Genomic DNA, 12931 nt, shown 5'->3' on the forward strand with positions numbered 1-12931 from the left:
CTAGACTTGAGAAAAAATCTAAACTGATCTAAAGTAGGCAACACATTTTTCGATTTAGTTTCTTCCCACTCACGGACTGTTATTAAATCCAACTTTTCACACATAACATGAATTACTAAAACATCCCAGGATTTAACGGGAATGTCAAGGGCTTCCAAAGCTCTCAAATTTTTATTTATTCCATTCCAAGTTCCCTAATGGCAATCGACGACTCTTTTGATATTTTGGGCAAACCAAACAAGGATTTCAAGTAATTTGTAACCAACATAGACTTATTGTCGTATCTTTCACATAATAAATCCCAAGCGATAGAATAGTTCGACGAACTTACCTCCAAACTTTGTAACACAGCCTTAGCAGATCCCTCCAAAGCACCACGTAAAAAATGAAATTTTTCAACGTTTGAGATATCCGAGTTATCATGAATTAAAGATTTGTACGTGTCTCGAAATTCCAACCATTTATCGAACTCGCCAGAAAAATTGGGTATGGGTATCGAAGGAAGCTTAGGTCTAGAGCGAAAATAACCTAAGTTGCCATGTATGTTAACGTTGTCGCCATTTTGTACAACATTCAACAAAGATCCAGCGTCACTACTACTTTTAACATGATATGTATTCAAAATATCTTTAGCAATGGCAATCAAACTATAGTAACTGTTTTCAAACGTTTCCCTTTCTACAATTTGCTCATCAAAAATCTCATGATGCAGTTCTATGAAGCTTTGCAGAGATCAAACTCCGAAAAAACGTCAGCCAACTTATCAACCCGGTTCTCTAGTTCACAAAACTTCACAGCACTGATTTCATCAGGATTTAACGAAACTAATGTGTTCAAAAACTTTTCAAACAGAGTCAATTTTGCTTTGCAAACTCCACGCTTTTTAATATTTGCTTTTAACTCCGCCTCGAAAGAATCAGACGCCATATTGGGAAACAAACCAACAAAATATTCTTTATTTCAATCAAACAAAATGCACTCACACTTGCCCGTAAGTAGGCGCAAGTATGAACCAGTTTTCCAAACGATCGGCACAAAATACAAGCCACAATGAAATTAAATATGAAAAGGAATAATAAATGGGCAAAAGGATACGATATACTCACGATCACGACTCTTTCTATCACGTTCTAGCTTTATTTCAACCTCCAACGTCCTTCTGCTTGTTTTCCTTGTTTTCTAACCTCGAACGATCCCAAAACCAACTGGATCAATGTGGTGTAGACTGTAGTGTAGCCAAACAACCAGGCTAGATTAATCCCCAACCAACTGGACTAATCAGCAAACGAACTGGACTGGATTAATCGGCAACCAACTTGACTAATCCGGCTCGATCAGGACCAAAACTTTATGTCAAAGCTTCTAGGGCGAAGACTGACATTTCTACACATTAACTTTCCAACGTGCTAATTAAAACACCATCGATTTAATTTTCAAACGGTTTAATCAAACCCCAAAAACAACAACGTGTTCCATCAACACCTTTTTCCTTTTTACACGACTTCGCGATGCCTCTTCCACCCATACAGATGTATGGGTGGAAGAGTTAGAACAACTGCCTGGTCACCGTGCACAGTGAGTTAGTACCTGCACCGGACGATATTCTTAAAATGATTGCACGAAAGACGGCCAGCGCGAAGTGTGGCTGCAAAAAAACAAGCCTCAAATGTTCCCAAGCATGCCAAAATTGCCAGGGGAACTGCCTAAATGAGGTCCCTCAAGTTGACTCCGAAGATGAAGAGGATCAGGAGGATCTTGTGACTGTTTCTTTACAGGGGTCCGATGGAGAAGACGATAGCGAAACAAAAGATGAAAACGAAGACGAAGATCAAAGTCCTTCCCCCTCAAGAAAGCAAGGAATTAATCGGGGGTAATATCCCTAGTGCATTTAATTTTTCCGGAAAAATTCGAAAAAACGAGTTTCTAAGTAATTTGTTTTAACAAATAGCATGAACGAGAGTGGTTTTAAAAATCATTCGAGTCGAAGACGAGGACACTATTCTTTATATTGCTGTGAGGAGTGTGAAATTTTTTCGATTTTTTTTTTCCGGAAAAACTGCTGACAGCTAAGTTGACAGTTGTCAAGTGATTTTTCCACTTAAAATTTACATTTGTTATACTAATTCTTGATAGCGATTGGTCAAAATTGATAGGAAGGATAATCGAATGCTTCCTACTGTTGTAATGTTATAAATTAATTTTATATGACAAAAACTTTTTTTTATTAGTCGACAGTTTACTCAAAGCTTCAGATTTTACGTTCAACACTGAAACTGCTTTAACATTTGAAGGAGACAATAGATGAAGTAGTAAAGAAATATACATTATTGAAAAGATTTCCATGCTCTACAACCCTATGGCCAGTATTTAGTTTTTCGGTGCATGGGTAAAGATTTATCCGATCAAAAAAAAAAAAAACAAAAAAATATGAAAAATTATAAAATTACAGACTTTCAAGAGCGGATATCTCGAAAACTATACAAGATATCAAAATACCTATATTTATATACCTTTTCGTTGCCTGGACTACTAGTCATATTTCCTCTAGCTGTTTTATCAACACTATGGCGTCACTGGTGGCCGGTTTATCTTAAAACCCTGTTGCTTGCTGTAAATATGTGTAGTTTCATAAGCCAAAATACGGTTGTCGAAACGAATGTAAGCGTATAGTTTTAAATAAACAATATCAGTTATTTATAGACTTAAAATTAAAAAGTTTAAATTCGTAAATAAAATCATTAAAGATTACGTATACAGGCTATTACCTTTTGCCACAAAGCGGAAGCTCCAAAGATAAAATTTTGGAATATCACGTAAGGGTAAAAAAACTATACCTTGATGGTCGTCAGCATTTAGGGTTTCCAACTAACTGCCTTTCAGCAAAAAACCACATATTGTTACGGTTTGGGCCTACTATGCTCGATACTTACTGAACGAGCAGTCGATTCGGGATGGATCCGATGCGCCGCAATATCTGGCCGGGCGCGTGTTAAAGTAGGCCACCGTTAGAAAGCGATACACCGAGAAGCATGTTCGACGCAAATTCCGAAGCGTTTTGCGGTGGTTCTAGAACGTGGTTTACCGAATATAAAAGAAGCGGTTTCAGACGGTGGAGCAGTAGTGGATTTGGAACGCGGTAAAATTTAAAGAGTAGAATAATTGTGGAATTGTAGTAGTGTTTTTGGCAGCTGAATTAATTATTATACAGAGTGTTTTGAAGTGTAAATAAATTTATTTCTTGTTGAGTTAATATGACTTTTTGTAAACCCACTGGAAAACCGTAACATTACTAATACTAAAATTAAATATTTTTTTTAAACTGCTTCGGTTATAAGCTTTGATTCTATACTTAGTTCTAATATTAATACCATCACTAAAATTAAATTTTGTTTTATAAACTAGGCTTAAGAAACACTTAAATAAAGTATTCAAATCTATGACATATTTTTGTTAAAGCTGGTTTTTATTTTTATAAGAGTTTGGAACGTTTGACATCATAATCGTGGGAGCCGGTGCAGCTGGAGGAGTTCTAGCCAACAGACTAACTGAAAACAACTTTACGGTTTTATTAATCGAAGCTGGTGCAGAGGACCCTGCTACTTCTGCCATTCTCGGTTTGGCCCCCTTTCTTGCGTATAGTCAATGGAATTGGGGATACAACACTACGAAGCAAAAACACGCCTGTTTTGGTTTGTTATTTAATATACTAGTTCATAAAGGGTGTTCCACGATAAATGCGACATATTTTAGGGCTCGATAGACCATCAGAAAATAGCCATATTCTAAAGTTATTGCGTTTTCATCATTCAGGGGGTAAACGATAATAAAAAAATTACAAAGTTTGTATAGCTCCAAAACTTGTATATTTGAACTTGAGTTTGTTGGCGCTAACTGTCATCAAGGCTGCACGTTTTAAAATAAAATTAGTATGTATATTGATTATTTAGCCACTTTCAAAGCGTAACGTAACAGAACAGTCTGGTGCACCCACTGGGTGCAACGTTCCTTTTTTCCTGAATCCCCTATCTAACTAGGGGAATATGGCTTCTGCTCCCTTTATGGTGCAATTTGCCAGGGAATTTCTTTCTGTCTAGGATTTGTCTGACTCTAGGCCATCCCCAGGCAGGCCTCTTGGTGCTTCGTTATACAAATCAATTGGTTGTTTTGTATGGTTTCTGAGCTTTGCTTCCTCCTTGATATTGGCGGTGCGTACGGTACTGAGCGTTAAGAAGACAACACAATAAAGGAGGACAACACAACTACTGGCTGAGAGCAAATTGGGTCCAGGAACCTTATCTACAAACAATATAGGAAAGACATTTAAGATCAGTTGTCTACAATCATAATATCTTAATCCCTAGATCTCTATAACAATCAAATCAGTTTAAGTACAAATATACGTGTTTTTTAATTAAAACCATTAGTTCATTATTATTATTTTGCGCCATTATTTTCATTCTTATTCTACATACATCTTTATTCAGTCGGTTGATTAACATGTTTGTTGGGCTCTCATTCAAACTAGGAAAACCCATGGGGATGGTACACCCCCACTCTGCAGGTCTCTATAAAAGTCAAAGACTCCATCGTAGTTGATAGGGCATTGGAAAAATATGTGATTCAAGTCCTCGATTGCTCCGCATTCACAAAATGGAAAATCTGCCACCCCAATTCTAAATTGATGTTCCTTAGTCAGGCAATGTCCTGTTCGCATTTTTATAATGGTTGGGATAATTTTTCTGTTTTTATATTTTATTTTTTTAACCAAGGCACTCGGTTTATTCCTTTCTCTATTTATCAATTCTTGCCTTGTGTACGGCAAGATATGTCTTATGTTCAGGTCTAGTTGCTTAGGAACATTGAGGTTTCTCCCTAATTTTTCCAATAGATCCACTTTTTCATTCCCGTTTATTTTGGAATGGCTTGGTATCCATGCCAAAGAAATCTCAATTAATGCATCTCTTGCTTCAATTAAAAATCTTTTTATTTTTAAAGTGATATGATCATTTTTAGGGATTATGGTATTGTCATCCACTTTTTGTATGGCATTCTTGGAGTCGGTGAGAATTAAGGCTTTCTTGATATTCTTATATGAGATATGTTTTTGTACCAGTTTGGCAACACCACCATCCGCTCATTCCTGATAATATTGTATATTTGTGGGTTGTATTCCCAAATGAGAGAAAGTAGTGCATGTTTATTACTTACTAGGCTCTGAATATTCCATTGCAAAATTTTGAAGTCTTTGTGTTCAGTCATTTTTGAATTTTTGGTGATGATTTCCTGGTTTCTCTTCTTTGAGCACATCTATACATTATTTACTATTTAGTTACAATTCGCTATCTGACCCCATTTGGTCATCCTGTATTTCCTGGCTCTTTATAATAATTGGCATTAATGTTTTGACAATAAGCTGAATTGTGTTATTAGGCATTTCCTTAAAATATCTCAATATGTCTGTTATGTTATGTCTTTTGTAGAGAACATTCTGTTTTGTTGTCGATGATCTGCTTAGCAAGCAGCAGATCATCTGCACTAGTTGGCAAAGTCTGTTGGGTTAAGGGTGTATATGTTGTGTGTCTTGTTGTATTAATGGGTTCTACTTGAGTTCTTGGGTTTTTCCTCTCTTTATATGGTGGGCTTCTCCCATTGGGCTTGAGTGAAGTGCTCAATTATGCTTACTTTTATTATAAGGCTGTGCCTCTTGAGTGTTTCGTTTCTTAGCTTGATTTCTAACTACTTGATCATATATGTTCTTTTAAATCCCCGGCTGCTGATTTACTACCTCCCTTCTTTGCATTATGGATATTCTATTAGTTTTCTGTTGTATCGATGGAAGGGGAGGGTGTTCTCTTGGATTATATCATTGGTGTATTGCTTAGGGCACTAATCGTTGGCTTCTTGGTAGGTTATGTTTTAAAAAACTATTAGTTTTTTAATTTGGGTTGGCCTATTATATTGTTACGGTTTGGGCCTACTATGCTCGATACTCCATGAAACCGATGCGCCGCAATATCTGGCCGGGCGCGTATTAAAGTAGGCCACACTTAGGAAGCGGCATACCTGGAAGAATCGAGGCAAATCACGAAGCGTTTCGCGGTCATTCTAGAACGTGGTTTGCGAATATAAAAGAAGCGGCGTTGACGACGGCGTAGTTAGTTAGTAGTGTAGAGTAGTAGTGAATTTGGGAACGCGGTAAAGTTTAAATAGTGGAATAATTGTGGAATTGTAGTAGTGTTTTTAGTAGCTGTGTTAATTATTGTACGGAGTGTTTTAAAGTGTTAATAAATTTATTAATTGTTCCGTTAAGCTGACTTTGTGTGAACCCACGGGAAAATCGTAACAATTGGTGTCAGAAGTGCGATCAGACTTTAGTGCGACGTGAATTGGAACTAAACTTCGGGTTAACGACTTGTGTTCAGAACCGGACTAGAGATTTTCGGAGCAGTGGTGTGTTAAATTTATTTTATGCCAATAACAAGACGTCAAAGTGCAAACATGGAGGCCCAACTTGTAGCTATTATGGATATGCTTAAACAAAATCGACAACAAGACAAGGAAGAACAAGAAAGAATTCGACAACAAGACAAGGAAGAACAAGAAAGGATTCGACAACAAGACAAGGAAGAACAAGAAAGAATTCGACAACAAGAAGAAAGGATTCGACAACAAGACAAAGAAGAAGACAGAGAGCGGCAGGAAAAGCGTAACGTAGAAATATTGAACGTTCTAGCGGGAACCAAGGCAGACATCCAAGAGTATGTAGCCCATAGTCTCAAAAAGATGGAGTATGACGTTCAGGTAAAATTAAATGATGCTCGGGAGGACATTAACAAAATTCAGAATGATGTTCGGGAGGACATTAATAAAATTCAGAACGATGTTCGGGAGGACATTAATAAAATTCAGAATAATGTCGAGATAAAGCTACGCGACTTAGAGCGGAAAATTGACAGCAGAGGAGTCAACTCTACAGTGATCACCGGAAACGGGCTCAACAAGATCAAGCCTCCCACATACGACGGTCAAACTTCATGGGCAACGTACCAACTCCAATTTGAGGCCGCTGCAAATGCAAATAGATGGAGTAACGAGGAAATGGCTGTAGCACTAATAGTGGCATTACGAGGACCTGCATTGGAGCTGTTACAGACTGCCTATCGCCCAACGAAGCAACTATGAAGCATTAGTAGCTGCATTAGAACGTCGTTATGGGGATCAACATAAGAAAGGACTGTATCGAACGCAATTAATGGCAAGACAGCAGAAAACTGGTGAAAATCTAGAAGAGTTTGAAACCGAAATTCGTCGCCTTGTGCATCTGGCTTACCCAGCCGCCCCGGATGAAATCCAATAAGAACTTGTGGCACAGTATTTTGTAGATGGGATTCGAGATCTGGAGGTAAAGAAATGGCTGAAGATGTTCAAAGGGAGCAACAACAGCGAATTACTGGTTCGAGCGCTGGAAATTGAAGCTGCGTGCAATGACTTTCAGCCAGAGACTATTCAAGAGGAGAGAGAACCGCCAGCCGATCATGCTGCTACACCAATGAATAAAATTGAATCAATGTTCGGCCAAATAGTGCAACAAATGGCAGCATTAGGAGATATTCAGTCCACACAATTAGACCGATCACGTCCGATCACTAGAGTGGAATGTTATCGATGTGGACGCAAAGGACACTATAGAAGGAATTGCAGACAGCGGTCTTGTTCTCCAAACCCACAGTGCCGACGAAATCAGGACATCAGAACAAATCACCGGAACTCCTCTGCTAAAAGAAACATTACATGTTATATTTGTGGACGTAAAGGACATTACCAATGGAATTGCAGACAGCAGTCTCGTTTACCGACCCCGCAGAACTGGCGTAACCAGGAGCAGGAAATGAAGAACCCGGAAGGACATTTACCGCGATATGTAGAGGATCGTCAAGCTTTGGATAGTGACTTAAGGTATCGGAAAGGACAAATTCATAATGGTTGGAGGATTGGTCAAATCGCGATGGTGACAGATAAAGAGGCTACAAAAAGAATGAAGAGCAGCGTTTCTAAGGAGGACATAATAAAAGGACAGCGCTCAGACTCTGATTTGAAAGTAATCAGAAGATGGTTGGAGAAGGATTTGAAACCGGATTGGCAACAGATTTCCAGATATGGACCAACAGTAAGGGGTTACTGGTTGCAGTGGAATTCGCTTCGACTGCGAGATGACTTAATTACTCGCAAATGGGAAAGTCCAGACGGAAAACGCTTTGTTTACCAAACAATAGTGCCCAATTCCTGCAAAGAGAATGTGCTGCGAGAACTACATGACAGTCGCGGAGGAGGACACTTTGGAGTAAACCAGACTTTGGCTAGATTAAGAGATCGGTTTTACTGGATTAACTTCAGAAAGGACGTTGAGGAATGGTGTAAACGGTGTGACCAGTGTTCGTTACAGAAGGGATCCATCACAATTCGGGAACTTGAGAGAGAGAAGATGAAACTTAACAACAACCGTATGAAGATGACACTGGACCACAGACCAACTGGTGGCAATTATAAGGAAGGTGATGCTGTGTGGATGTTTCAACCCAGGAGGAGCAAAGGATTAAGTCAAAGATGGCAACGACACTGGGAGGGACCTTACAATGTGGTAAAAAGGTTAAACGACGTCGCATACAGAGTCCAACGCAGCCCCAAAGGCAAGATGAAAATTGTCCATCTGGACAGACTCAAGAAATACCAGGGATTAGATGAAGCGGATCGGGACGATCAGCTTTAAGAGGGGGGCAGTGTTACGGTTTGGGCCTACTATGCTCGATACTCCATGAAACCGATGCGCCGCAATATCTGGCCGGGCGCGTATTAAAGTAGGCCACACTTAGGAAGCGGCATACCTGGAAGAATCGAGGCAAATCACGAAGCGTTTCGCGGTCATTCTAGAACGTGGTTTGCGAATATAAAAGAAGCGGCGTTGACGACGGCGTAGTTAGTTAGTAGTGTAGAGTAGTAGTGAATTTGGGAACGCGGTAAAGTTTAAATAGTGGAATAATTGTGGAATTGTAGTAGTGTTTTTAGTAGCTGTGTTAATTATTGTACGGAGTGTTTTAAAGTGTTAATAAATTTATTAATTGTTCCGTTAAGCTGACTTTGTGTGAACCCACGGGAAAATCGTAACAATATTCTGGGCATTCTTTTGATGTCGAAGTGTGTTCTCCACTTTTGCAATGATAACATATCATTATGCATGAGCTGGCCACTCAGAAGTGTCAGGGTGCCTTCCAGGCATGAGACACGTTTTCGCAAGTTTATTAATGCAGGAGAAGACTATTTCGAAGAATTTTAAGCATTTTTCCTATATTCAATTCAGTAATTTACGTTCAACATAATTGTAAGTCCGGGAAATGGGTTATTAAAGTACAAGTATAGATGTTTACCACCGGAACCGGAATTTCTAGACGAGTACTTTAATTGCATTTTACGGAAGAGTATCGTAAAACGTTTTATTTCAAATTGTAAGTGGTTAGGTTAGTTATTTAATTCTTAGTTTTTTTTGGGATTTCACACAACCCTATTCATTTTGGACACCAACTGTTAAATATTAATTTGCCGGACTAGTCCGGAAAAAAACATTTTGCCGAACTAGTAACGTAATGAATCATTTTTCGGACTGAAACCGACTACGTAATAGAGCATATTACGGTACAGTATGAAATAATAGTTATTTACATTACTAGTGGGGTATAAGCATTTTTATAGTCACGAGTGGGAGTACGTTAATTTGCCATACCCCACGGGTGATGTACAACATTTTATCTACGACCATCAGAAGCAGCGTAAAGTAAGAAGAAAATTCATATTTTGTGCAATGTGAACTATTTAGGAACGTCTCGTATATGCTTGCTACGGGTAGTTATTTGTTACCCTTAAATTTTGTCATCTACGCTGTACTGTTTTGGTGTTGTTGCTATGGTGGCCATTTGTTTCCACATATTACTTAAGCGACAATTTAACAGTGTCAGTCACAAATTTTTTAAAGTGCATTTCGTTATGAACATGTCTGAAGAACTTCCGTCAGATATTGAAGAAGCTGCCGCAAACGTGGTATTTGGCTTGTTGCCTGCCAAGTCAAAGGAGAAATATGAAAAAATGTATCAAAGTTATGTTTAAATTCAATAAACAATTACAGCAGACATTTTCATTTAAAGTTGTTTTATCGCACTAGTGCGATAAAATCGATTATTATCGCACTAGTGCGGTAAAATCGCTCATTACGTAACTCAAAATGAGCTATGTAATGAATGATTACCATGCTAGGAGTAGATAAAATAGATTTTTTTCAGAAATTGTGCATTACTCATAGTGAACCAAGTATTACAACAGAAAAAACCATTACAAATTTTGTTATCTACAGGTTCAATCGATCACCAATGTGTTTATCACAGAGGAAAAGGCCTGGGTGGTTCCAGCAGCATCAATGCTGGAATGTATGTCAGAGGAAATCGCTTCGATTACGACAATTGGGAAAAACTTGGCAACAAAGGTTGGTCTTACAAGGACGTTTTACCTTATTTCAAAAAATCAGAAAACGCAAACTTTACTGATTTCATTGATGTCGACTATCATGGATTCAATGGCTTACAAACTATCAGTTTGGCAGAAGATATCCCTGGATTGGTGAGTAATCTACTATTAAGTTTACTGGAAATGTGTCAATCGTTTTAGAGTGCCACTATACTGAATGGGTTTCGTGAACTGAACCTACTGGAACAAGATTACCACGGTGCAGATCCACTTTGCTTTGGAAGAGTTCAATATTACTCTTCTTTTAACATCAGATCGAGCTCAAGCTACTCGTTTATCCAGCCAGCGATTAAACGTAAAAATCTTCTTATCACTCTAAAATCTTTAGCCACCAAACTATTAGTAAATGAGAAGCAGGTGTTTGGTGTACAGTTTCTTCAAAACGGACAAACTTACAATGCTTATGCTTCTAAAGAAGTTATAGTATCCTGTGGTTCCGTTAATACTCCCCAGCTATTAATGCTTTCTGGAATTGGTCCTGCTGAAGAACTCCGGAAGCATAATATTGAAATTGTTGCTGATTTACCAGTAGGAAAAAACATGCTGGATCATATTATGTTTCATGTTCTTCGATACAGGTTAGTATAATAATATTTATGTTTCACCTATACGTTATGAATACATAATACCTTGGAAACGGTGTAGATTATACGGGCGTAGTTATCATAACGCCCGCTTATAACGCCCTGAAACCTTTTTTAATATCAGCAATGGCATTTTTAATCTTTCTTGCCATAAAAACTACGTATTCCCTACCTTAAGATGCTCTTGACTTTTTAGCTAATAAACTTTGGTAAGCTTTTGCCTCGGCTTTTGCTATATTTTCTTTTATATTTTCTAAAATTTCGTCCAGCTTTTGCCATTTTTACTGACTGACAGGACTATCAAAGTCACAACATTCAGGTAAAATAAACAGTAAACAACATACCGGTAAAGGTATACCTTACTTTTCAATACCAGAAACAGTAAATAATTGCTGAATTAGGTGAAGCATCAAACATTGTATGCACCTCCACAATTACAATGTACACATTAGGCATTTACGAAAATTATACCTGCTAATTCCACCGTTTACCACAATCGGTGTAACTTTTAAGGATCTGGTTCATTACGGTTGAATGAATTTTAGAACGCGATTGGTAATCCTATGTCTTTGAGATCTGGCATCCAGATTTTCATTGTTGAAATGTTTTATAATATCGGCATACTCTCCCTCCATCTCGCAAACAGAACATATTCCAATATCCATTTTAATTTAACAGGTCAGTCTCATAAGCTTGCTAAACTGTGGAACAAACCGCCAAACCGTCAACCATAAACTAATTTTTGAGGTTATGATTCTAAATTTTAAGGGAATACCTGTCAAAAGTCACTTTTTTCTTAATTTACCGACGGAACTTCTCGATCCATAAATCATAAACCGGGTACATATATTCGGTATATGGGTAACATTTCAGAACGACAATAGTAGTTACCAAAAACAATTTTCGAACGCTCTAGGTTAAACAGGTATCTACCGGTAGAATATTCGTAAATGCCTCTAGTAGTGATAATGTACAGGGTGATAGTGGCGTACTACAAAAAGTTTGGGACGATAAAATGGGAAATGACCCCTGAAAAAGTATCACTCTGTAAATTTTTCCTACAATGTGTACCTACACTGTAATTGTGGAGATCCTAAGGAGTAGTGTCTGTAGAAAAATTAATCTTGCTATGTCAAGAATGAATGAGGTTTTATTACATAACTTTTAAAAAATCTGAAACTTTATCACCTTGTATCTCGGTAACATCGTATTTTTTTCGAACACAACTTTATTACAACTTTCTGCTTAAATCTTCTAGGGATGGTATAAGTTTGGCCGTATAACCCTGACTTACCCTGTAGAATAGCATGTTTCCTTTATTTGCCAGGTGATCAGAAAGGAAACATATCCTTACAGGCAAAAGTGTCTGATTTGAAACTAAAAAAAGGGTATGGTGCACCCAAACTTGAAGATAGAGCAAAGGTATATCTAGACTCGTAGAGAAGGTTTTGATTAAGTAGGCTAAGAAGCAAAACTTAAAAAAAAAGTATCAATTAAGAAAGTTCGTCGAAAGTAAGTCGAATAAAAAAAATCCGTCGTTGCCACTGATTTGATGCAGAGAGAGATCTGATGAGATGAAAATGCGGCATGACTATGATGATTACGATTATGACTAAAGCAGGCATTACACAAAGCAAATATTTGCTTATCCGTGTAATAATGAAATATTCGCTGTATCTGTTGAAAAATATTTGCTGCCCTGTTTGCCAAACAATTGCTGCCCGTTTAGCAAACAGTTTTTGGGTGGCATAGCAAATATATGTGCTCAAAACAAAAAT

At 37.9% G+C, this 12931-nt stretch overlaps 1 protein-coding gene across 3 annotated transcripts in view; it reads left to right on the plus strand.

The window, feature by feature from the left end:
• The window catches only part of LOC145729068 (glucose dehydrogenase [FAD, quinone]-like), a 29169-nt gene that overhangs the window by 13649 nt on the left and 2589 nt on the right, over nucleotides 1–12931 (plus strand). For 2 of the 3 annotated variants that reach the window (XM_081979678.1, XM_081979679.1), the window contains exons 2-4: nucleotides 3477–3689; nucleotides 10400–10662; nucleotides 10711–11147. In XM_081979678.1, the coding sequence (XP_081835804.1) occupies nucleotides 3477–3689; nucleotides 10400–10662; nucleotides 10711–11147 (913 nt within the window). The remainder of the gene's footprint in view (nucleotides 1–3476; nucleotides 3690–10399; nucleotides 10663–10710; nucleotides 11148–12931) is intronic. The other variant, XM_081979680.1, reaches the window with a different exon arrangement.

This window comes from Ips typographus, linkage group LG5, assembly GCF_016097725.1.
Source record: "Ips typographus isolate SLU linkage group LG5, UJ_Ityp_2.0, whole genome shotgun sequence".
Taxonomy (NCBI): domain Eukaryota; kingdom Metazoa; phylum Arthropoda; class Insecta; order Coleoptera; family Curculionidae; genus Ips; species Ips typographus.